The sequence below is a fragment of the Cajanus cajan genome, chromosome 10 (assembly GCF_000230855.2).
Source record: "Cajanus cajan strain Asha chromosome 10, NIPB_CcT2T_4, whole genome shotgun sequence".
In the NCBI taxonomy this organism is placed as follows: domain Eukaryota; kingdom Viridiplantae; phylum Streptophyta; class Magnoliopsida; order Fabales; family Fabaceae; genus Cajanus; species Cajanus cajan.
Window position 1 is genome coordinate 5837711 of NC_138526.1, and position 27255 is coordinate 5864965.

The window sequence follows — 27255 nt, forward strand, 5'->3', positions numbered from 1 at the left end:
AGAAGAGGCTAATCAAAATCAACGACAAAATCCCCCAGCGGATAACAGCCTACACAGAGGCAACAAAATCAGAAAATCAAAAAGAGTCACCCGAATAAGGATAACCGGGATACTCCACCAACGTCGAAAGGACGTCAGCCAAATCATAAGGCACCGCTCACATCAGAAAGAGCATCTTTGTGTCTACATCCCCAAGGAATCAGAAATTCCCCAGTGGGTACCAACTACGCAATGGAAAGTTGGGACACAAGAACTTATGAAATAACGGCACATCCCCTAGATGGATCCCTGCGTTATCCAGCCCTCAGTGGCACAAAAATCAAAAACAATCGTCGAAGCAGCATCGTGGACTGTGGAGACAAAACTATCACAAAAGCCTGGAGAGGCGATACTCAGCTACCCAGGTGTCCAGAGCACCGAGGTATGCACAAAGCCTGGAGAGGCGATACTCAGCTACCCAGATGTCCAGAGCACCGAGGTATGCACAAGCCTGGAGAGGCAATACTCAGCTACCCAGATGTCCAGAGCACCGAGGTATGCACAAGCCTGGAGAGGCGATACTCAGCTACCCAGATGTCCAGAGCACCGAGGTATGCACAAGCCTGGAGAGGCGATACTCAGCTACCCAGATGTCCAGAGCACCGAGGTATGCACAAGCCTGGAGAGGCGTTACTCAGCTACCCAGATGTCCAGAGCACCGAGGTATGCAATGAGCCTGGAGAGGCGACGACTAATACTCACCCTGGAGAGGGCAAACTCAACCTGGAGAGGCTACTCAACAATTTTCCCACCTGAAGACACTACAAGTCGGAAGGATGGCTTATTCCCCGGACAATTGGGTCAACTCCTTTACTTATCAAACGGTACACCAAAAGGCCGTTTGACTAAGTAAAGGGGGGGCAGCTGTAGACCCCTAAAATTGTCCGGGTCGGAAATAAGACTCGAAGACTCTCAAAGATCAAAGGAAAGTCAGCCAGAAGGACTCCCAGAAGACCATAGGATGACTATCTGTAGGTTTAGAGGTCTTAGAGTAGCCAAAAATAAGAAAGTGGGAGGTTTGGAGCTCAATACGGCCTCCTTGGAGTTCAGTACGGCCGTACTGCACATTTTGTACTACAATACGGCCGTACTGAAACCAATACGGCCGTATTGAAGTTTCTGTATTTCAATACGGCCGTACTGAATTCAATACGGCCGTATTGAAGTACAAAAACTCAATACGGGCCGTATTGATCCCAGGGGCCGTACTGCGCCTCATCCCTATAAATAGGACGTCATTTGGACGTCATTTGACACTTTTCCACACTTCTTGGACTCTCTCCTTGAGTATTCTGGGGTTTTTGAGCAGTGTTCTGCCCTAGGAATCTCTCCGAGAGCCGATCCGACGAAGTTCTTGAGTTCTGAGCATTTAGCTTGAGAATTCGAACTAGTCGAAGGGAAATCTTTTTGATTTCCATAGTAAAGATTAATTTTTAGGGAAGGAGCGAGCGAGCGTGTAGTGGGAGGGAGCGCCAAAAAGCCTCCTAACATCTGTTTAGATATATAAAAGCACGCTTCAAGAGGTTTTCCTTAAAATCCCTTCTTTTATTGCTTTCTGATTGTCACATATTTAATTTTGTCATCATGTAGATATTTAATTTATAATCGTTTATAATAAATAGGGGTAATTTAGTAATTTTGCACTGTTATTTATGAAATAATCCGTCATAGGGAACCCGAAAGGGGCGTTGTGGGGTGCTAACACCTTCCCCGCACGTAACCGACTCCCTTACCCGACTCTGGTTGTAATGACCAAGGTTGATTTATGAAATCAATTGCCTTATCCTTTTTTCCAATGTTTTGAGTAAAACATTGGTGGCGACTCCAAGAACCCTACCTTTTGCGAAAACCACTAATCCATGGAGGGTCCCGCTTGGGGTTAACATGGATTGGTGAATCATTTAATAAAATTGTTAGTTCGATGAGGTCTCAGTTTGAGAATAAGTCGTTCTAACAATCCACCACTTTTCAAACTATAAAAATGAGTCCGACCATCGTCGCGAATGCCAAGGTCCGTTTCGGCGGGTGGCGACATCCCTCCCGAGATGTCTTTCGGCCAAGGATGTGACTTCTATTAAAATTACAAGTCTTCCCTCCCGAGATGTCTCTCGGCCAAGGATGTGACTTTTATTAAATGTCTTCCCTCCCGAGATGCCTCTCGACCAAGGACGTCACTGCCATTAAAGTTCAAACTTGTTACAAAATTTTAATACGCGGGCAAAGCAAGTTGTACAAATAAGCAATAATCAAAAACCCAAATTCATTACGGCACTAACGGCCGGGAAAAACACCAAAGGGCACTATCGGCCCACCTATACAAAAAGCAAAAAATTAAAAGAGCATTGTCGGCTCGCCAAACACGAAGAAACTTCAAGATTGCACCTCGGCCTCCCCCTGCACTGGGCCGTCTTCAGGCGCACCCTCCTCATACGCCGTTTCCTCCCCAATTGGCTACGTTGGCCGAGCCGGGGCTTCTTCATCGGCTGGTTGGTCGGCTGGAATAGAGGCCAGGTCCACCAACTTCCCTTGGAAAAAATCCTTGGTCATATCCAAATGGAAGTCGGGAGGAAAGTCCCCGAAATAGCTGGCTTGCCGAGCCGCCTGAGCAAAGCCCGCCTGATGCTGGGTAAGGACTTTGTTACGTGCCTTCTCTTGGTAAGCTCTGAAGGCCACTTTCTCGGCATCTAGCTCCTTACCCAAAGCTGCAACCTTCTCGGTCTCACTCTTCAGGGCAAATTCGAGACGCTGAACCTTCAAAGCAAGGTTGTCGGCAGTTCGGCCTCGGCGATCCATTTCGGCCTGATACTTGCTGTTGGCCGTTTGAGCGTCAGTTAGCGCCGCTAGCGTCTCTTGGAGCGACTTTTCTTGTTCAGCAAGTTGCCGACGCAGTCCATCGGCCTCGCCGTTCGGCTCCATGACGATGCTTTGTGCCATGGCCACGGCGCGCACTTGGAACTCACAGAAAAAGCTCCACTTCTGAGCTGCAGTCATACGGCTCAGCATCCCTTGACCTACCTCGGAAGTCAAGTCTTGACTCAGGAAATCCTGAGCATTGACATTGCCGGCCAGAAAACTTGGCGCAGCCAAGCCTTCTGAAACAGTGGGACTAACCACTCGGCGCTGCTTAGCCCGACGGCCCTCCTCCTCGGCCCTTGTGTCAGGCCTTCTTTTTTCAGGATGGGGCCGAGTTGGTTTCCTTTGCTTCGTTGGCCCCGCCCCACCGCCTTGGACAGTTGGCGGATTCCCTTGCCCGGCAGCCGGGGTATTGATTCCAGTGGTCGCAGCCACTTGTTTGCGGATTATCGTGCGGATGTCCAAGTCGTCCTCTCTGTGGTCCGCCATTATGTCTGCACATCATTAGTCAAAATCAATGATAACACAAGAATTTAAACAAGTAAGAAAGGTACTATACCAATTAGCTTCTTGACTACGTTGGCCGATTCAAACAATCGAACCAGAGGACGACATGGTAGAGGCCGAGGCAGCTTCTCTAAAAATTTTAGACTCAAATTCTCCCTCGGGGACATACGCGATTTAGAAATCGTGTCATATTTTCTCGGCTTTCGAGTCCAGTACAAGGGAAAATGTGAATTCCCTTCGGCATCAAAGAAATACTTATTGCCCGTCTCTGGCCGAATCATCACCTTCATAAATCCCACTTTAAATTTTTTGTAGGAAGTAGTGAACGGCTGTAGCAAGCAATCATGGTGCCGAATCAATGACAACCACTTCGCCTTCTTGGTAGGCCGAGACGAATAGAAGTGCAGGAATAGATGCGGGGTAGGAGAAAGGCCGAGAGCCAAGCACAGATGCCTAAACCCTTGCATTGCCGCCCAAGTGTTTGGATGAAGTTGACTCGGCGCCACGTTCAAGAGCCGAAGTATACCCATAAAATAGTTGTCAAAAGGGAGGGATATCTTCAAATCCCGGAACATATAATCGTACACGTAAAAGAATGGATATTTGGACGACCCTTGGCTCAAATATACAAAATTCGGGTTCGGCACCCCATCACCTCGGCACGGCTGGAAGAAGATCGCGGAGGGCTCTTCATCTTCGGGAAAGTTTAAGAATCTCGTGGCCGATACGAAGTTAACAAGAGACTTCTTATCAGTATATCGAGAATACACGCTACCAACCTCGCCGTGCACCCACGAATATCCAGGGGTCGATATGGGAGCAAAACTCCTTGATGATCCGCCACCCATACTCTGATGATCATCTGAAGCTACAGCCGACGAAGAATCACCACTCCGCGACCGTTCAGACCCAGAAACGGATCCCGTATGATCACCATTTGAAGCCGAGGCCGAGGCAACATCTCGGTCCGGCGTCGCTCTCAACCTAGATTCCCCTTCGTCCCTAGAGGAGTCAACATGAACAACATCTAGATTAGCCATTACGTACCTGAGTTTTGAACTTGACCTATCGCTCTGGAATGCTCAAATACAGACGATCTCGGCTCAGAGTAAGTGTTAAGTGTGTATCTTTGGGGACCACCCCCCATACACCTATTTATAGGCGTTTCTCGTAAGTATCTGAAGAGACGCCCTCCTATGCACCGTTGGATCATTTCGATCCAACGGTCCACGATGTGCAACCCCTCTCATGCGTCGTTAATACCTATCGGTTATAACCTTTGGTATTATAACAACGGTTACAATTGTTTCCCGTCATAACTCCTCGCATGCGTCATCGGTGCCCAACGGTTACAACCCTTCGTTTCCCACCAATGATTGTAACCCTTGGCCTTCCCTCCAAAATAGCAGCCAAAGTACCCTATTTCCCTTTACATTTATCCTTTACGTCGCTTCACTCCTCAAGGCTGGGGGGCTTGTGTACCGGGAGGACCCTATCGGTCACGTTGACCAACATGTGTCGTTCCGTCAGACACCCATGCGAACTGGACCATACCCAAGGCTGACGTTAGCATCGGCCCGGCTGAAGGCCGATGCAAACAGCATGATGCATCCCCGCATCCTACGTATCGGCTCAGCCCAATGCCGATCCGATAAGATTACCAAGTAAACGTTTACCGGCCTGGTCAACAGTCGAAGACATGCAACCTCCCAAGCATTAGCCTGTCGGCTCGGCAATGTGCCGATAGGTTAATAGGGTTATAGTACAAATCATAGTTAACAAGGACAAGTGCCTAATTAAGACATGATTAGCTAATTAGCATCGTATTACCTAATTTGGTAAAGAGTAGAATAGGCCCACCACGTTCAGGCCCATGTCAGGTATTATAAATAGGTCACACGTAACGAGGTACGTCACTGTTCATTAATTATCCTAGAATATCGTGCTTGTCCTGACTTGAGCGTCGGAGTGCCTTTTGCAGGTACCTCCCCCCTCTGAAGAATCCGTTTGAAGTATCCGTTCGGCCCTTCTTACCAAGAAGACTACGAGTGTACCCTTGAGCAGGTACAATAATCAACATAAGAATTAAAACCCTGTATATATATGATATATAATGAGTCATACACAACACTTAATGTGTCCATACATTTTCATAAAAGAAATTTCATTTTAGAAACTTTCTGCACAAGAAAGCACTTGGTATCTGGTTACTTTCTACTATTCTATAGTATATAAAGATTATGTTCCGTTATCAGCTCAGAAAGTAATATTTATGTAGTGTAATGCATCAAACAAAGACAAACAATGCTGTCAGCAACAGAAGAATTACTTGTCCAGGAAATGCTTTGGATAGTGCTCGTAATGCTGGATTTAATAACCATGATTCATCACTTGATGGAATTTCTGAATCAGTAGTTCCATCCATGGCATTTGGCCCCCCATCACTGCCACCACAATTCACCATGAAGCGGCCATTGGCCATCAATCTCTCGTGTAATTCCAACCAAGTACTAACCTGCCAAGTGCATTAAGAACTCTGAAACATAATGCTACAATTCCTTGAGACAGTAAAAGTTTTTTTTTATTTTTTTTATCACTGTCCTTGGATTTCTGAAGAAAAAAAAGCAAGTTAATCAATTAAGCAGATCATTGCATGAATTTGCTTACTTATGTATAATTAAGAAAATTTCAATCTCAAACACTTTTACTTTAGAATATTTTGAGGATTAATTTCTGCTTTATGATTCCATGATCAGTTTAACAAAAAAATTCATCTCAAATTTATACAGGATGTAGATGAAGAATGGTGAAACAAAGCCTTTACTTTTTAATAAGATGGAAGAACCAAAATAATTGTTTGTGAATCAATGAATTGTGATATAGATTGCAAACTATAAAAATGGCGTCTTTTGTATTATTAGAAATAACAGGGACATTGAATACTAAGTAAATACATGCTCAGAACCAAAACTAAAAAAGATAACATTTTTTTTAACATGTTTAGAAATTTTCAATCCTAAATTCGGATGCTCATAACAGGAACATTGAAAATAAAGTAAAAAAAAATGTTCAGAAATAAGGCTACAAAAATAATTAGAAATTTCCATTCCTAAATTTAATCTTCTCACTAGACCAGAGGTTGATCAACTTGTGGGATTTCTTTAACTTCTACTGTAGAAGCAAAATATTTTTGAATGCCATCTATCTTCATTTTAGGGCATGTTTGAATACAGTTTAAAAGGGTTTTTAAAAGTTTCTCTACTGAAAATAAAGAGTATTTTCTAATAGAGAAGCTGTTAAATCCAAAAATGCTCTAACAGTGTGCACTTTTCCATACTATCAATTATATATTCTGATAACTATCTATAGACTTGCTCTATATAAATATGATATTCCCAGATATTCTACAAAGATTTAGTGCCCAACATGGTATAGGCATTCACATTGTAAAAAATAATCATATCTTTTACACACAATAACATCGAAGTTGGATTCTCTTTTAAGAGTTTTTTGCATGAGCATGTCATGTTAAGAGATAGATGTAGACAAAGACCACAAAATTGAAAAACGTTGGGGGACCTTGGGCTTGGTCATGTGAAAAACTCGCGAGTATCCAAATTCCATTAACTTCTCGCTTTCTATACCATATAATATAAATGCAAAACGTGAATCATACTCTAAAGTATTAAAGAAATTTGGCTAATAGATGAGATAATGGCAGGACCGAGTAAAAACATTAAAAAAAATATATCAATTTCATTTTATACTTTTTAATTGGTGGAAGCTTAAATTTGACTCTACTACTATCATAATAACAAGTTAAACAAGCTGTCACTTGACCATGAAAAACTTCAGAGTCACCTAGAGCATGCATATCTGTGTGAAGAAAAACTACATACCTCTTGCAGCTGAGGCAAAACTTTTCCATCGGAGAACAAGTCAACTACAATGCCTGACAATGGTTCAAATATAAGTTGGCCAATAGTCACAGAATAATATATACTTTAAAAAATGAGGAAATAAGAGATATTTTAATGGTGTATTGCTACTGCATGAATAATGACGCACCCATATGCTCGAATACAATGCATTGCTGCATTAATGTTTTCAATTAAATTGTGCTTCACTTTTCAATTAATTTCCTTACAAGTGGATGAAAACACAAACAAGGTAGAGTTTCTTTTACTCAAAAGTATAGGTAGTAGAAAATATTTTGACCAGCTAGGTATATATATAATAAAAGTAGTGTGAGGAGCTAGATAAACTAGGCAATATGCAAAGTGAAGACTCACCAGCATATCTTCTGTGAAAATCCTTTGAGGGAATGAAGACATCACCAATATGAACATTTAAAACGCCACCATCTTTTTTTTTCTTCTCCAGAGCGGATAGGCCAAAATAATCTCTTGCTTTATCAATCAACTAAATTATTTGGTTTTTAAAGCAAAAAAAAGGGTTAGAATGCAAGCATCAGAGATCAAATCAAATTCAATTGAAAGCACATATTGTTTGACAGAAAAGAAATTTGCCAAGAATGTACTGAGTTCTAGTAAGAATTTATAATATATAAACAGAAGAAATAAATATTACTAGAATAGATAAAGAGGGTAAAATACAAGGGAGGATATGGTATCCTTAAAAAGAAACCTCAAAACAAACATGTTTCAATGGGAAACAGAAAAATGAACCATCACAACCGCCCCAAAACCATAGCCGCAACAAAAGGGGATAAGCAATTACAAAAAAAATCAAAACAACACTCCCTTTCTCCCTTCAATGAAGCAGAGTTTCCAATATTTAAAAGAAAAAGCCTAGTTAATCCTTAAAAATCCTTTAGGTCTTCCATAATTTACTGTTATTGGAAAATCCTTTTATAATCTCATTTCTTCTTCGCTCTATAGGTATTTGGTGGGAGAAACACCCTTGCTTCCTGTTGTAAGATCCCACATTGATTACAATGTATTGGAAATTGTAACTAATAAATGTAGCATTGGAAATACTGGGAGTTAATGTAGTGTCAGTGTTAGGAAGATCCTAGAAAATAGTAGTTCAATTCTTATTCATTGTTCTTGTAAATATAAGCAATTTTTATTCTGTCATGCATATAAATAGCAGTATGCTGAGTGCAAATAAGCAATTCACTCAAACTCCTGCTATTTTTCTCTTATCACATTTTTCAAGTCCGGATCAGCCTTCATTGGGACTCTAGCTATTGTTCATGAATATATGGTCCACCTTTATTGTTGATTATTCTTTGACCAGATGGTGTCATAGTCACTGATTCTGTTGCATGATACCTATCTTGGTGCATGTTTGAGAACCCATTTACAATGAGGCAAACGAGATTTCACACATTACCAAGCACCAAATAAAGAAGCAACTTTTTATAGCTTTTACGATCAACTGAATTCTTTTTCACATTGAATGGTAATCCAAAGTTGGCTATGTCTTGTCTTTGGAATTCAATTATATCTGTGCAGTCAGCAAATATTTTATGTTTTCCCATCTGCTCACGATATGTCGAGCAAAGAAACCATTGGAACTTATTCCATGAAGCAGGATTTAGCTATCTGTTATGAACAGATGATGGAGAATTTCGCCTCTAAGCGAGGTAATTCATTTTGGAACTAACAGCAGAACCGTATAACAGCACAGCACAAATTACATGACAGCACAACGAAGGATCTTTCTGTTATTTTTCCTCTTTTCCTTCTTATTTTAGTGACCATTTTACAGCAATAATGCGCTGTCATATATTGTACAGAATATGCTTTATTCCTTTAGGTCATTCCATCCTTTTGTACAGACTATATAAACTGTAATCATTGGTAATCAATATACACAGAAATTCATGTTTCTTAGCCGCCTCTCTATTTCTGTTATGGTATCAGCAGCCTTCTAAAGGTTCCATTTTTTTTTCATGGCCGAATCTGTTTCTGATCATGAGGATGAAACGTCTTCTCCTCCTCCTCCTCCATTTGTTGATCCTTGTCAAACTCCTTCCAGTCCCTTCTACATACATCCAAGTGAGAACCCTTCCTCAGTTGTGGTTTCTCCCCAGCTCTCTGCTAACAACTTCCAATCATGGTCCCGTTCCTTCCGAATGGCCATGATTTCGAAGAACAAAATGGGTTTCCTTACTGGTGCCATACCCATTCCAGCAACCACTGATCCTAAATACCCATCCTGGGAGAGATGTAACACTCTGGTTATGTCTTGGCTCCTGAATTCTCTTTCTCCTTCCATTGCTCAGAGTGTTGTCTTTTTCGACAGAGCAACTGATATATGGACAGACATTGGTGAACGATTCTCTCAAGGCGATTTGCTTCGTATTGCTGAGTTACAAGAAGACATTTATACTCTTAAACAAGGAGCCCTCTCTGTAACTGACTACTACACATCCTTGAAGTCCCTCTGGGAAGAGTTGGATAATTACCGTCCTCTTACACCCTGTTCTTGCTCTGCTCGTACATACCACTCACAGGATTTCATCATCCGGTTCTTGAAGGGTCTTGACGAACGCTTTGCCATGGTTCGTTCCCAAATCTTGTTGCTTGATCCTCTTCCCTCTGCCAACCGTGTATTTTCCATGATTATCCAACATGAGCGACAGCAGAACCCTCAATCTTCTTCTTCGATAGATTCAAACCCTTTCATCAATGCTGTCTCTGGCAATCACAGAGGCCCTTCGCAACAAGGGGGGACAAAACAGCCTCGCAAATGTGATCATTGTGGACGCCTAGGCCACACCTCTGATTCTTGCTTCCTGAAAAACAACATCCAGCCACCAAAATGCGGCCATTGTGACAAGGTTGGACACACTGAAGATGTGTGTTACGGAAAGTATGGCTATCCACCTGGACATCCCAAATACCCAGGAAAGCCACGCCTTTTCAATAACAAAAACACATTTGCAGCTGGAAACGCTACCACTAGAGGCGCTGCTAACAGCGCTGCTGTCTCCTCTTCTTCAACTCCTCCTTCGCCGGCCCTAACTCCCGACAGAGAAAGACAGGATGGTTCAACTTTGGGCCAAGACCTTCACACTGCTATGGCCCAATTCCAACAGCTAATGGGCTTTCTGAATAAAGCCTCTGGATCTGGTGGGGGAAGTTCAGAAACGCCTTCAAGGGCTAACCTCTCTCACTCCACCCCAAACCAATCTCATGACAGTGGTCTTGGTAGTAGGTCTATTTTTTCTATTAACACCACACACACACTTAATAATCTCTCACACACCACACCATGGATAATTGACTCCGGAGCCACTGATCACATAACCACATCCATAGATTTATTTTTTAAATATTCTGAAATTAAACCTTTAAATATTAATTTACCAAATGGGTCCATTGTTCAAGCCCACTTTTCTGGAAGCATACAATTATCTCCGGATTTCGTTATCCATGATGTCCTCTTTGTTCCAAATTTTTCTTTTAATTTATTATCTCTTCCTAAACTGTTACTCACTGCACCATGCCGTGTCATTTTCTCAAATCAGTTTTCTAATATTCTTTGCCAAATACAGGACATGAACACCTTGAAGATGATTGGTTCGGCTAACTTAAAAGAAGGACTTTTTCACTTAGATATTGGAAAGGAAAGGAGATCATCCACTAATAATGCTACTGCCACCCCCATCAATAACTCCAATCTTTGGCACTTTAGATTAGGACACTTATCTAGTAACCGTCTTAATGTCTTGAATCAACAATTTCCCTTTATTTCAAAACATTCTAATGAAGTCTGTGACGTTTGTCATTTTGCTAAACAAAAGAAGTTGTCTTATTCTCCTAGCTCAAGTAGAGTATCTAAGATTTTTGATTTGATTCACATGGATATTTGGGGACCCTTTTCAAAGGCATCCATTCACGGGCACAAATATTTTCTTACCATACTTGATGATTTTAGTAGATATACATGGGTTGTTTTATTAAAATCAAAAAGTGAAGTGAAGACTCATGTTCATAATTTCATTAATTTGGTTGAGAATCAATATGAAACCAAAGTTAAATGCATACGATCGGATAATGGACCGGAATTCTTTTTAAGAGATTTTTTCAATTCTAAAGGAATTATCCATCAAACTAGTTGTGTTTACACACCCCAACAAAATGGGAGAGTGGAACGCAAACATCAACATATCCTTAATGTTGCTAGGGCCCTCATGTTTCAATCTAAACTTCCTTCAAATTTTTGGTCCTATGCCATTAAGCATGCCATTTTTCTCATTAACCGGGTTCTTTCTCCCATCATTTCACATAAAACACCTTTTGAACTTCTAAATAAAATTCCTCCCGATTTTTCCATGCTAAAGGTTTTTGGTTGTTTGTGTTATGCTTCCACTCACAACCAACGTCATAAGTTTGAACCCCGTTCAAGAAAAGGTATTTTTATGGGATTTCAAAATGGCACAAAGGGATTTGTTATTTTGGACATTAATACAAGAGAAATACTTGTCTCCAGGAATGTTATTTTTCATGAGACTTCTTTTCCCTTCCACACATCTGCACCTACCTCTCCATTCATAACCCAACCATCCCTAACCATATCACCAAACCCAGATATACTAACCACACCACCAACTTCTCCAAACGACACCTCACCTTCCCAAAATCCTAATCCAGACGCGTCTGCGTCTCCATCTTCACCTGCCGCACCCACATCTCCTTTCCATGACTCTATTTCCTCATACCCTACTTCCACCGACTTTGATATTGTGCCTCACCACAGATCATCCTCTCCTGCCATTCCACCACCGCGCCGTTCCGAGCGTGATATCCATCCTCCTCCATACCTTTCCGAATATCAATACAAGCTTCCTTCCCTTAAGTCCGTCCAATCATCCACAAGATGTTCACATCCAATTCAAAGTTTTCTGTCCTACACTAACATATCTCCTTCCTACCATCATTTTCTAATGGCCCTATCTTCTGAACATGAACCTACTGGATTCCGTCAAGCTATTCAGAATCCATGTTGGCGTGAGGCCATGACATGTGAACTCAAAGCCCTTGAATTGAATCACACTTGGGATGTAGTTGAAACACCCTCTCATGTACGCCCGATAGGCTGCAAATGGGTTTTCAAAATTAAGCGTTTACCCAATGGCAGCATAGAGCGTTACAAGGCCCGATTGGTAGCAAAGGGGTATTCTCAAATTGAGGGTATTGACTACTTTGAGACATTTTCTCCTGTAGTCAAGATGACCACTGTTCGTGTTGTCCTTGCTCTGGCTTCCATAAATCAGTGGCACATCCAACAATTAGATGTCAGTAACGCCTTCCTCCATGGTGACCTTCTGGAAGATGTCTACATGGAGCTGCCACAAGGTTTAACTGGTTACTCATCAAGTCACAGTTGCAAATTGCGCAAATCACTCTACGGGCTGAAGCAATCCAGCAGAAAGTGGTATGAAAAGTTATCCAATTTGTTGCTTTCCAATGGCTACAAACAAGCTCATTCTGACCATAGTCTATTCACTAAAAGACATGGTTCAGCTTTCACTGCTCTGCTCATCTATGTAGATGACATTGTGCTAACGGGCAATTCTGCTGCTGAAATCACTCGCATTAAACACATTCTGCACAGCAATTTTCATGTCAAGAATTTAGGACAGTTGAAGTACTTCCTAGGCATTGAAGTAGCTCACTCTTCTAAAGGAATTTCCCTTTGTCAACGAAAATACTGCTTAGACTTACTCAGTGACTCCGGAATGCTTGGTTGCAAACCTTCTTCGACTCCAATGGATAGTACTCTTAGGCTTCATGATGATGCCTCTGGTTATTTAGATGACCCCTTGCCATATCGAAGACTTGTTGGCCGATTAGTATATCTGACTAATACTCGCCCTGACATTGCTTTTTCCACACAGCAACTCAGCCAATTCATGTCAAAACCCACCAATGCTCATCATGCCGCAGCCATGCGTGTTCTTCGTTACCTCAAAAGCTGTCCAGGTACAGGACTCTTCTTTCCTAGAGTTTGTCCAATTCAAGTCTCAGGCTTTAGTGATGCTGACTGGGCCACTTGTGTAGCTTCTCGACGTTCCATCACCGGTTACTGTTTCTTTATTGGTAATGCTCTCATCTCATGGAAAACAAAGAAGCAAACCACTGTATCACGATCTTCTTCCGAGGCAGAATACAGAGCCCTCGCTTCTGCTACCTGTGAATTGCAATGGATCATTTACTTGCTCAGAGATCTCCATATTTCCCTTTCTCAGATTTCCCTCCTTTACTGCGACAACACCAGCGCCCTCCACATTGCTGCCAATCCAGTGTTTCATGAAAGAACGAAACACCTGGACATTGATTGCCATATTGTGCGTGAGAAAACCCAAGCAGGCTTGATGAAATTGCTCCCTGTTCCTTCTGCCAAACAACTCGCGGATATCTTCACTAAGGCCTTGCCTCCTCATGCCTTCAAACTGAATCTCTCCAAGCTACAGCTACAAAACATTTTTGCACCTCCAGCTTGTGGGGGGCTAACAGCAGAACCGTATAACAGCACAGCACAAATTACATGACAGCACAACGAAGGATCTTTCTGTTATTTTTCCTCTTTTCCTTCTTATTTTAGTGACCATTTTACAGCAATAATGCGCTGTCATATATTGTACAGAATATGCTTTATTCCTTTAGGTCATTCCATCCTTTTGTACAGACTATATAAACTGTAATCATTGGTAATCAATATACACAGAAATTCATGTTTCTTAGCCGCCTCTCTATTTCTGTTAGGAACAGTTATGGACTATACTCAATGGGTTCTACATTGAATTGGACCAGCACCAGGTCCTTAAGTTGAGGATTTGGATTGGGCCTAACTCAGCCCCAAAGTTAGCTTGTAAGATGATCATTGTTCGAGCCCTTATAAGCTCCAATTTGGCCATACAGTATCTAAGTTCAATGTGGGATCTCAACAACTACATTAATATACCTTATCAGTTATGACCATCTGGTGCCACTTCTGATTACCAACGGTCAGAAATGAGAAAGTCAAGTGTCTACGTAAGAGGTTGTTTATTGACAATGAAGAAGCCTTCTATTTCCAAAGCAATAGTGTATACTACAGTAATTCAAATTTACATCTCAACAATAGATTAAAATCCTAAATCATATACAAGTAGAAATGGGAGGTCGGTTATTTCATTTTCACTGGAAAGTTATCACTCACTATGGAATTTCAATTTTGAATTTTTGATTATCAGGTTTTTGAAGAAATTGTTGTTTCATTGTATTTAACAATGTTCTTGGCTCTAGATCACTGAAGTATAGATATCAATAGCCAATAGGGTATACCATAGAAATTCCATTTAAAGTCAAGAAAAATATCATTGCAGAAAATAAGCATATATTACGATTTGATCAATCTCCCAACCATCAAGTTGCAGTGAAGGCCATAAGTCAAGCATCAGATGAGCAGCTGTTCCACCACCCTGAAGGATTTAAAAGCAGTATGATATTACTAATAAGATCACTGACAATATAGAAATTCCATCGTGTGAATTCCCCGAGACAACATGTGCCATCTTAAAATTAAATGAATTACCAAACCTAAGATAGCAATGGGACCTTCTGGAACAATAGCTGGCAAGCTGGCAAATTCATCCTGTTTAATGCAACAAGTTTAGAAACCCCTGGCATGAACAATTGATCTAATAATGTGCATATAAATACAAAAGTACCATGCAGTTAAATAAGATACAAGAAATGAAGTTAAGAATGATGTAACTTATGTATCTGTGTTCACCTTAATGCTCAAAGAATATGACAACCAAAGATAAAAAGAATGTACCTGCTTTTTTGAAGATAAACTTTTATATTCAAATTTCTAACATTAAATCAAAAGGCTAAAGGGATAGCAAAAGTAAGCTTCTCATTTCAAACTTTCAAGTGCAACTCCTATGAGAAGCTTCTTTACAGTAATTTATAACCCATATTTTCAGAAGATATGGATTTTAAGATCTTCAAAATAAAATGGAAATGATTCTAACCTTTGCAATTAATTTAAGCACAGTAGCACCCCAAATAGAAGTTTTTCATTAGCTCTTGAGTAATTATACATGTTATTGTATCTATATTTTATTAGTTTTACTACTAGTGTGTATAGTTTGGTGGTAGAAAACCATGGTGGTACAAAATCATGGTGAGTTCACCACAAAAGAACTACTTGTTTCTTCCAAAAATTATGGTGAGTTTAACTCACTACTAATCCAAACACATACGTAGTTTCACAGACATACATAGTTTAATTCGGTACATATATTGGCTATATTGCATGGCTTTATTCACAAGCATGGAACAAATAGCATTTTATTTAACAGTACAGGATTGGATGAAGATCTGATGGTGCTAGTTCAGCTTGTGAAATGCTTTGATTTCATTCAAGATACGTTTCATTAGACCATGAATACAAGATCAGAGGCAATGATTGTGTTTCAATACTGATTTAGCATAGCAAATTGCATCACCAGTTTCACCCATCAAACAACACAATTTATGAAAGACAACTTTCACTGTTAAAAAGCGTGATTGAATTGGCCCAGAAACCATTTTAACACGATCTCGACAATAATTTGATGGTGTGTTCCTTACTGTGACATTCTCACCATTGATATAGGGCTTATAAAGCTAATTCAACAAGTTTTCTTATTCAGAAACTCCTATGGAGTCAGGTTAATAATTTCACTTATTTGTATTTAAAAATATAACAACACCAAAAATGGGATAAGCTGAATATAAGAAAAAATTATATGAAAAGCAGTAGTAGTCCTCAACCTCGTGAATGCATATCTTCAAAGTGTAAGCAAAACATGAACACAACTATATACACTTCACACAATTAATTTGAGCATCAATTTGATATATGAACCCCAAAAAGGGAATAGTGTTTTGATAATATCTTAAATTTTGATACTGAGCAATCCAAATATCATTATCCGAAAAGACTTCTACTTTTCCATAATATACACTACACACTACCCTCTGGAGGTTCAAGAACGCCTAAAAGATATGCATAAAGCAAAACAACAATGTCAAAGTAGCACACATACCCAGTAAGAATCAGTCCATTTTTGCTCCTTGTTAAGAATGCTATGAACACTATCTGCAAAACACAAATTCTGACACATCAGTCACCCTTGGCATATTGTTGAAGGAAACAATGATTACAAACAAAAAATTACAAACATTTACAAGGAAAAGCAAGACCCCAGTTGAATACTTTTCACACCCAGATCATCCATGAAGTAAAGATTGAATTTTTAAAAACAATACAATTCAGACATATATAGAGAGAGAGGGAGGGAGGGAAGGGTACAAGACGAATCAAGGAGTAGCATTCTAGACTTTGGGGTGTCCACTATGAGTATGTCATTGTAATTAGTTTTGATAGCTGTGAGCACTTCAAAGTTTTCCTCTTCATCAGTTTCTAGTTCTTGTTGTTGTTGTTGGGCAGCAACAGTAACAGAAAATGACAAGTGTGCTTTGAGGTTTCGTGTTGGGGTGAGAGAGTGTGTTGCAATTGCAGCAATGGGAAATGGGTAAAACTTGAACTTGCTCAAATGCGGAGGGGGCGCCAATTTGGTTAAAGGCAATGCACACCCTCTCATTGTGTTGTGTTGTTGGTTTGGTTCAGTGCCAATCCAAAGGGATAAGTCAACTGCAAAGTGCAAACTTCACCTACTGTTATCCAAATTCCAAATCACTTCCCTCATTTTGCATGCTTCTTATTTTTTCTTAAACTATACATTTACTATGGCTTCCATGATATTTTTAAATTCGTTAAACTAGTTTTTTTTTTTTTTATGAAGTTAAACTAGTTTAGATACTGAACTAAGGATAAATTCTTCAATTTTAATTCAACTATGGTTGAATCGAAATTAATAAAATAATAATAATAATAGTAATTAATAATACAAATATAATACTATAACTTTATAATACTAAAATTAAAATAAAATATTATTTTTAAATTAAAAATTTTAATATATACATAAAAGTCTAAACTAAATATAACAAAAGTTAACTTTTTTTATTATTTTATTTATTTTATTTTTTAATTTCTATAATTTAAAAAAAATTAAAAAGATTTAAAAAGTAAGTATAAGAACTAAAACGGTCTATTTTAAATTATAAGACTAAAAGATAAAGTAAGAAAATTATAAAAATTAAAAACTATTTTAACCTATAATAAATATTTAAATTCAAAATTTAATATAAAAAAATAACAATTTTTATTAATAATAACAAATCTCTTTCTGAAACACAAGTATCAAATTAATATAATATAAATTATAAAATTAAAAATTAATATAAATGATTAAATTATATTTATATAAAAAAGTATTAAAAATAATTTATTTTAATTTATAATTTTATTAAAAATATTTTAAATTCAGTTTTAAAAAATGTTTTTTAAAATGTAGACGCAGTTCAAACCATTTTTTTACACAGGGCGGTCCAATCTGATTTTAACAATAATGAGTATATTAGTTGTTCATTTTTTTTTTAGTTCGTTCTTGGTGGGATAGTTGGCCCCAAAATTTAACACGGCTGCATACACAAGACAGAATTCAAATGTCTGACTTTGCTTAGATTTATTAGTTGTTCATTTTGTCTAAAGTCTAACACGCAAATCCTACATTTTTAATGAACCAAATATATTCGGTTTACAAAATAAACCATCCAAAATTTTGACTCGTGTCCAACCCATGAAACCTGCACATGAAAGAGATAAGTCTGCTAGCCAATGTAAATTTGAAATTTTAAAAACAATGTCAAATTCAAGAGATTTTTTTTTCTTTGTTAAGTTATAAAAATATGGGAAAGAAAAAAAATACATTAAAAAAAGAATATGAATACATTGTAAACAACATATATTACATTAAATAAAAAATTAAAACATAAATATGTTTTTAGTTTTTTTAAAATAAATGAATTTTGATTTTGTCTTTGTAAAAAAATTTCTTTATTTTTTACTCTCTTAAAATTTGTAAACATTATTTTTAGTCATTCTATAAAAATTTTTGTTCTTATAGATAAATAAATTTTGGGTTTAGTTTCAGTAAAATATTTTTCTTTACTTTTCATCTTATAAAATCTAAAATCAATATCTTCTGTCCCTAATAATGATTTTAAGATATATAAATAATATTTATTTTAAAGACTTATAAAATTATTTAGAGGTGTCACATTCTAGTATTGGATTACTAATAGTTATACATACCACCTAAAAGAGTTATTTAACCTTTTAATGAATAATTAAAAATAATTATATAATAAAAATAATACATCTAAATTTTAGAGTGATGAACAACAAAGAAAAAATTTATAATCAAGCATAGATGTTTGCCTACTAAGTCTAATCATCAAGTCCTCCCAGTCCGCTGGCTGTACATGAGATATTTTCCCATGTACATTTGCATTAGGGGCTGGGCAAAATTAACTAAATTGAACTAAACTATTAATTAACTGAATTATATTAAACTAAAAAATTAAAACTATTTAAGATAAAACTGAATTAAACTATTTTCTAGTTCAGTTTTAAAAAACTGAACTTATTAAGTTGCAGTTCGGTTCACTGTAATTAACTAAAAATAAAAAACAAAATCATACATTTCAATTTGTAAATGCCCACTTGCCCAGGGTTTCTAAATCAGAAATCGCAACTCGCATTTTGCAAGGCTCTTCACTCACCAGCCACGGCACGGGTTCTTGATTCACTACTCCTTCCTCACTCACCAACCATGGATTCTTGATACAATTTGTAAACTATTTTAGTTTAGTGCAATACAGTTTAATAGAATAAAAAACAGTTCAGTTCAGGTTTAGTGATCTAATTTTCAGTTTAGTTCAATTTAATTGAACTATTTTTCAGTTTAATACAGTTTTTAATAGTTCAGTTTAGTGCAATTTAATTTGCCCACCCCTAATTTGCATATTGAACCATGTGGTTTTGAGCCCTCTGTAAATGAAATTTTGATTGCTTCAAAGTTTTATCTGTGTCCATTGAATCACGACTTCTACCAAGGTTTCTCCTGGCACAAATTTGACCTAAGAAGGTAGAGGCCTCCCATAAACAACCTCAAAGGTTGTGCAATGTACAACACTTTGAAACTGGTATTATACCAATATTCTGTCCATGGAATAAAGTTTTCCCAACACTTTGGTTGTTCTGAATTGAAACATGATGATAGGTCTCCAAGGTTCTATTTAGGACTTTTGTTTGACCATTTGATTCAGGACGATAGGTTGCACTCGTTTTTTAGGTTGTACCCTACAATTTGAAAATTTTGTTCCATAAATGACTAATGAAAGTAGGATCTCTATCACTAACAATGGAAATGGGTGCTCCATGCAGTTGTATAATTTCTCTAACAAAAACCTCAACTATAGATCTAGCAAAATATAGGTGTTTAATCAAAATAAAATGCCTATATTTGCGTAACCTATCCACAACAACTAGCACCATGTCAAATCCTCTTGATTTTGGGAGTCCCCGTAATAAAATCCAACAAGTTGGACCAATTTATTAGGAATCTCTGCTTGAAAAAGGAAAAGAAGAACAAGATCCTAACCAAGACCAGGACACCCACACAATAAGGTTGAAAAATTGAATGACTTATGTATTGATTATGAACAAAATTCTTACAAGAACCAAGATATACAAGTATACACCCTAAAGGAGCATTCTCCTTTACACACCGGAAACTTCTAGATATACAAATTTTACAAAAAGTCCCTCAACTAAACAATAGAGGTCTTATTCAAAGAATTTACAACATAGTAATTAGTAACAAATTTAACTAACACTTTTGACCCAGTCAGCTAACATTTACAATATGACCTTTTTTTCTTTATATAATAAACTTGAAGAGGTTTTTGCTTTTCACTAAAATCATTCCTAATGGTGAGACTTTTAGGTTTTGTGACTTTTAGTTTCTATAGATAGAGATATATGTTGTCAATTTTTCTAATTCTAGGAATCTTAAATTTGAAGAACAGAATAGAGATACAGGAACCTCATGTATAAGAAGAGCTTCGAGAATGTTTATTGACTTGAGAGAAGAATTACAAGAATTTCGGTCTTAGGCTGAATGAATCATGTCCCAGCCTAAACCATCCCTTAGCTATTTATAACTATTTGTTTCTAATTGCTCTTAAAAACCCTCCACAAAAAGAGAGGTTCTAACTAACTAACAGTCGGTTACTCATTGCTAGCAATTAACATGTGTCCTTCACCTACACATTTATTTCATAACAATGGCCCCTCCTTAACATCATCCTTGTCCTCAAGGATGGAACAAGGGATATTTCTTCTTGTCAAGTATGTACTCAGGTTCCTTTTCAGCAAACGCATCTTCTTGTTGATAAGATAGAGCAGTAGTACTCACAACTTCTCCCACATGCTTCTTAAGTTGAGAAACATGAAACACAGGATGAACTTTACTGGTAGAAGGTATATCCAACTTGTAAGCTACTTGACCCACACGATCAATCACGTTGTAAGGACCAAAATACTTAGGACTGAGTTTTGCATTCTTCTTGAATGCTACTAAAACTTTCTTATAAGGATGTAGTTTAACATATACAAAATCACCAATCTGGAATTGTCTAGCTATTTGCTCTATTCTTATCAGCCATCTATTTCATTCTTTCTTGAGCTCTCTTCAAATGAAATCTAATCAATTTCAACATTTCCTCCCTCTTAGCTAAACTCTTTTCCACAAGTTTGATATTAGACTCTCTAGGTAAATAAGGTAAATTGATTGGGGCAGGTTGGCCAAACGTGATCCCATATGGAGTAGCCTTAGTAGCCATATGGTAAGTGGTACTATACCACCATTCCACTAATGGGAGCCATTTAGACCAATTGTGAGGGGTATCAGAAAACATGCACCTAAGGTAAGTGCCTAAGCACTTGTTAACCACTTCAGTTTGCCCATCAGTTTGAGGATGGTAATTGGTGGACAACTGAATCTGAACTCCTTGAAAAGCCATGAAATCCTGCCAAAAATGATTGATGAACACCGGATCCCTATCACTGGTTATGGTTTCTGGGAAACCATGCAATTTATATACATTGTCCGTAAATGACTGAGCAACTTCACTTGCTGTATAGGGATGAGTCAAAGCCATAAGATGAGTAGCTTTACTCAACCTATCCACCACCAAAAAAATCACTTGCTTGCCGAATGAAGTAGATAGCCCTTCCAAAAAATCCATAGTTATATGCTGCCAGATGTGATCAGGTATGGGAAGAGGTTGCAACAAATCAGGATAAGCATTAGTATCATATTTACACTATTGACAGATTGCGCATTAATGTTGGATAAACTTGGATACATCCTTAATTAGCCCTTTCCAGTAAACTACAACCTTGACTCTTTTCATGGTAGCACTAACTCTTGAGTGCCCACTTCCAACTGATGCATGTAACCACTACAACAACTCTTTTCTCAATTTTGGATCATTTCCCACCAGAATCTTCCCTTTTCTTCTTATTTCCTCCTACTGCCACTGGTAGTGTTTGTGTGAATTTGGCTTCTCCTGAACTTCTATGATCAACTTATGCAATTGTGCATCATTAGTCCAAGACTGATGGATTCTATCAACCAAATTAGATTGCAACTACAGAGTAATCAAGGTGTTACACTCCACTGCCTCTCTCCTTGATAGTGCATTTGCTACTAATTTTTCGTACCCCTTCTTGTATTCAATTGAAAAGTCAAACTCCATAAGTTTGATTAACCTTTTTTGCTAAAAGTTAGTATTTAACCTTTGATCTAATAAGTATTTGAGACTGTAATGATCAGTCTTGATCGCAAAGTGCCTATTCAATAGATAATGTCTCCATTTTTGTACAAAAAATACAACTGTCAGCAATTCCTTCTCGTAAGTAGATAAGCATTGTTGTTGGAGGTTGAGGATCCTACTAATATAGGCTATCGAATGATGATCCTTTATAAGAACTACACCAATTCCCCCTCCTAAAGCATTCATTTCTACTACAAACATCTTAGAAAAATATGGTAGGGCTAGCACAGGAGCACAACTGAGCAATTCCTTCAATTTTTGAAATGCCAACTCAGTAACTGTTGACCAAATGAATCCATCCTTCTTTAACATATCAGTTAAAGGTTTTGCCATAATACCATACCCATTCACAAATCTCCAATAATATCTTGCCAAGCCAAGGAACCCTCAAAGTTGTTTAATGGTTTTAGGAAGAGGCCAATTGACCATTGCTTCGATCTTGTTAGAGTTAGTGGAAACTCCTAAACTAGAAATGAAATGACCCAAAAACTCTACCTTGGACACCATAAAATAACACTTCTTCTAGAAAAAAGGTAATTCTCCCTGAGAGTGATTAACACCTGTCTCAAATGATCCAAGTGCTCTTCCAAATTTCTATTGTACACCAAAATATTGTCTAAGAAAACCAACAGAAATTGCCCTAGGAATTTCTAAAATACGGTGTTCATTAATCCTTGGAAAGTTGCAGGCGTATTAATGAGGCCAAATGGCATCACTACATACTCATAGTGGCTAGCATGAGTCTTGAAAGTTGTTTTATGCACATCAAGTGGATCCATCCTCACTTGATTGTTGCCTGATCTTAAATCTATTTTGGAAAATATTGAAGAACCATGTAATTCATCTAATAGATCATCCACCAAGGGAATCGGGAACTTATTCTTCACAGTGTTTTTATTTAACTCCCTATAATCCACACATAGTCTCCATGTCCCATCCTTATTTCCCACCAATACTACCGAACTGGCATATGGGCTAATACTAATCTGAATCACTCCTGATTTCAAATATTCTTGCACCAATTTGTCAATGGTGTCCTTTTTCTATTTTGCATATCTATATGGTCTTTTATTAACTGGATTAGCACCTTGAATTAGTGGTATCTTATGATCAGTCCCTCCCTAAATGGAGGCAATTGACTTGGCTCTTGAAATAGTTCCTCAAATTCCACCAGAATTTGTTCCACTGCAGGTGGTACATGTGGCTAGTCAGCATGAGTTGTAAGTGACTGTAACAAACCCCCTCCCTCCTCACAAAACTGAATCATAGAAATATGTACTCCTGAAGACAATGCATTTTCTAGTTGTTGTTTCTTAGCAGTTTTAATAGTGTTTGATGATGCACCACGAAGGACATGCTTTTTCCCTTTCACCTTGAATTCCATAGTCAATTTGTCAAAGTTCCGCACAATATCACCCAGAGTCATTAACCACTTTATTCCCAATACTAGATCACAAAAACCTAGAGGAATCGAAAATAGATCAGAAGTGAAAGTCGTCTATTGAATAGACCAGGTAAACCCCTTTACCACCAATGACACAGTTAGCTTGGAACCATCCGCAACTATTATCTGTATCGAATCCACTACTGTAATCCTACAACCCACTTCTGAGCAACCCTAATGTCTAAGAAGTTGTGAGTAGAACCATTATCTATCAGGATGTGTAATGGTATCTTTTGCTAGAATATAGTAACCCTTATTGTTTTGGAAGCTTGTAACACCAGTTAATGCATTGACTGAAATTTGTAGTGTCTCCTATGAAGATTCTTCAAGTACATTTCCTTCCTTGTTTTCTATATCTTGACCTTCTGCCTCTTCCTCCTCCTCAACTTCTAACACATGTATCTGGATCTTTTTGTGACTTAAACTATGCTCCTGAGAATAAGGCTCATCACAGAAATAACAAAGGCCCTTAGCCCTTTGCTCACTCATATAAGCAGGGGTTAAATTCCTGTTAGCTTTCACCTTAGGTGTAGAAGAAGAACTGGAGTAGGGACGTGACACCGAATGATTGAAAACTTTAGTAGGTTTAGAACTTATGGAAAAATTGTTGAGAAACCGGATTGATGTTGATTCCTCTTCAAGCTTCTCCCTAGATCTTTGCCTCCTTGATTCTTCTCAAGCTTCTCCAAGGCTTCCAATGGAAGGAGAAGCCTTGGAATCACCACGGTTGGTGAAGAACACCCTTCAAGAGGCGCCACTCCTTGGAAGGAAGATAAGCCCCTTCACTCCTCATCACACTCTTCTATGAAAAGGATAAGAGAATTGGATGAATATCAAAAAGGTTTACAACTTTTGGAAGAGAGAATTTTCGTGATAATTCTGATCTCACTCAATCAATATCATCAAAAGTGATTACAAAGGTAAGAAAAAGAGTTATATAGGGTGAAGGAAACTTGTGGTGCAAGCTAGGCTAATTATGGTTCAAGAGAACCATGGTTAGCTTAGCTTGACCAGTCTAGTTAGCTTGGGAAGCTTGTGGAGCAAGCTTCTAACTTAGAAGCTTGGGAAGCAAGCTAAGTTAGAAGCTTGTGCTACAAGCTTCCCAAGTGTGCAAGAGAAGCTAGGTAATTCCTGCCAAGACACAAAGCTAGGCAGCCAACTTGCTTTTCTCCATGTTTAATCCAATCCAAAATTTTGGAATTGGTTTAGTTAGGTTCACCATATGATGGTGAGACCTAGCTAAATCAATTCCTTGAAAAATATGGAGCAAAACAAGCCCAATATGTAAAATTTGGCCTAGGCCCAGTCCTGGCCCAATTACTAGTTGCACCTACACACCTTGCTATTTGTCACCCCACTTTCTCTACTGAAAAATACAAAAATGAATGACTCTGAATACAAGGTCAAATGGAGCAAAAGTCTCCAAGTAACATACCCTAAATTCCTAAAGGATAACCTAAATAAAAGAAAGAAAGTACCTCACAAATACAAAGGCAAAATACACCTATACAAGCAATACTATGTACAAGTATCATACAATGTATATACAATGGAAACTTAAGAGACTAATAAGAGGAATCATACTCAATGCTCATGAAGAGCAAAGGTCTAAGAAGCACTTCCTCTGTAGAAGCCTCCTCTAGCTTCCTAACCATGGACCTAGTTAAAGGTCCAATGGCCTTCATGCATGCCTCCTCCTTGGATGGTCCTCCATCAAGAACCCAATACACCTTTTTGTGACTTATTAATCAGCAATGGAGAAGCAGAACCTAAATTGGCAGGTTCATACATTCTAGCCAAAGCAAAATATTTCCGTATAGTGGTAGGTTTAAACATTCTGACCATCATTATGTCCTTCTTTAAACCTCCCAGAAAAATGCTCAACATATACTCCTCCAAAAGATTCAAACAAGTAACTATGGAATCAAATTCCTCATGATACTCACTCACACTCTTCCTTTGTCTTAACCCCATTAAATCAGCCATAGGATCATCACAAACATCTCCAAATCTTTCAATCAACAATTTGGCGTAATTATCCCAAGAAAGCGACGGAGAAAACTCGCAAATCGCAAAAACGCTGTATGCCATTGCAAGGCACGACCCTCAAGATGTACAATTGCCAATTTCACATGTATATCAACAGGAGTATTATCAATAAGAAAATAGTTTTCACAATGGTATGTCCATTGTTGCACATTACCACTAGAAAATTTAGGAAAATCTATACGAGCAAGACCTGTCCCACAAGAATAGCATGAAGAATGGGAACACTCACCCCTAGAAGGAACTCCAACAGAAAGATCCTGCAACATTTCAAGGTTCTGACGTCATAATTCTTGGACCTAATCCATTAGAGACTCACCCAACATTTTCTGCATGGAACCCCCAACTCTATCAAATGAACCTCTAATCGTGAACACACACGCTCCTCCAATTCCTTTATTGTCGTCACATTGCATGTTGACTCTCCCATTAGAGACTCACCCAACATTTTCTTGCGAATTTTGGTTTAGACATCCTTTTGAAAATCTCATCAATTAAGGAATGCCTAGACACTAGACTAATCCTTAATTAATGGTTTTGAAAATAGGTTCATGGAGTCGCCACCAATGTTTTACTCAAAACATTGAAAAAAGAAAAGGTTTTTAAAAGTCCAATAATGGCCTTGATAACCAGAATTAGGTTCGGGGGTTGGTTATGTGTAGGGAAGGTATTAAGCACCCCTACAACGCCCTTAATCGGTACCCTATGATGAAGTTAGCATTATAAACAATAATAATATAAATATTAAATCCCCTTTTATTAATGACTATTTACATGCTTGAAATTTAAATTATACAATTAAACTTAAAATTTCTACATAATTTCTTTTATTTTAATAATATTTAAAATAAAAGAAGCAAAAGATAGAGCAAGAGATTAATGAGCAATACCTCGTAGCAAGATTTATTAGATCTTCAACTATGGAGACTTTTAGGAGCTTTTTGGCTACCTTTCACACTACAATATGCCTCACAAAACTCAAGAAATACAATAGGAGGGAGAAAGAGAGAAATTTCGAGATCTAAGGAGGCTTGGACGAAATTTTGTGACCCTGATAACTGTTGGGATACAAACAAGTCCCACATCGATAAAATAACACAACAAATAACAACTTATATAATACAAACATACTTCAATGGTTGAGAGGCCTTTTGGGTAATGACCAAAAGCAAAACCGTGAGGGCTTAAGTCCAAAGCGGACAATATCTCATCATTGTAGAGTATGTTTGTGTAATAACCTTATAAAAATAACCATCATAAAATATTCCCTCAGACAAATACCATAAAAATAACCCCATCAGTGGTATCAGAGCCACAGGTTAGATTCGGTGACCACCAATAACCCCATAACCCCTTGTAGACCCCTAAAATTGTCCGGGTCGGAAATAAGACTCGAAGACTCTCAAAGATCAACGGAAAGTCAGCCAGAAGGACTCCCAGAAGACCATAGGATGACTATCTGTAGGTTTAGAGGTCTTAGAGTAGCTAAAAATAAGAAAGTGAGAGGAGTGGAGCTCAATACGGCCTCTTTGGAGCTCAGTACGG

The 27255-nt window shown here is 38.1% G+C and overlaps 1 protein-coding gene across 3 annotated transcripts in view; it reads right to left on the bottom strand.

Annotated features, from left to right (window-relative positions):
* Nucleotides 1–17099, bottom strand: part of LOC109792768 (uncharacterized) — a 32354-nt gene extending 15255 nt beyond the window's left edge. Inside the window, exons 1-8 of one of the 3 annotated variants that reach the window (XM_029270220.2) lie at nucleotides 16723–17099; nucleotides 16457–16509; nucleotides 14953–15012; nucleotides 14762–14839; nucleotides 7692–7821; nucleotides 7299–7351; nucleotides 5729–5914; nucleotides 5299–5492 (exon numbers count right to left, since the gene is read on the bottom strand). In XM_029270220.2, coding sequence (XP_029126053.1) covers nucleotides 5442–5492; nucleotides 5729–5914; nucleotides 7299–7351; nucleotides 7692–7821; nucleotides 14762–14839; nucleotides 14953–15012; nucleotides 16457–16509; nucleotides 16723–17014 — 903 coding nt within the window. In that variant the 5' untranslated portion in view covers nucleotides 17015–17099 and the 3' untranslated portion in view covers nucleotides 5299–5441. Of the gene's footprint in view, nucleotides 1–5298; nucleotides 5493–5728; nucleotides 5915–7298; nucleotides 7352–7691; nucleotides 7822–14761; nucleotides 14840–14952; nucleotides 15013–16456; nucleotides 16510–16722 lie in introns of those variants that run through there. The other 2 variants (XM_083065287.1, XM_083065288.1) reach the window with 2 other exon arrangements.
* Between the last annotated feature and the right edge of the window lie 10156 nt (nucleotides 17100–27255).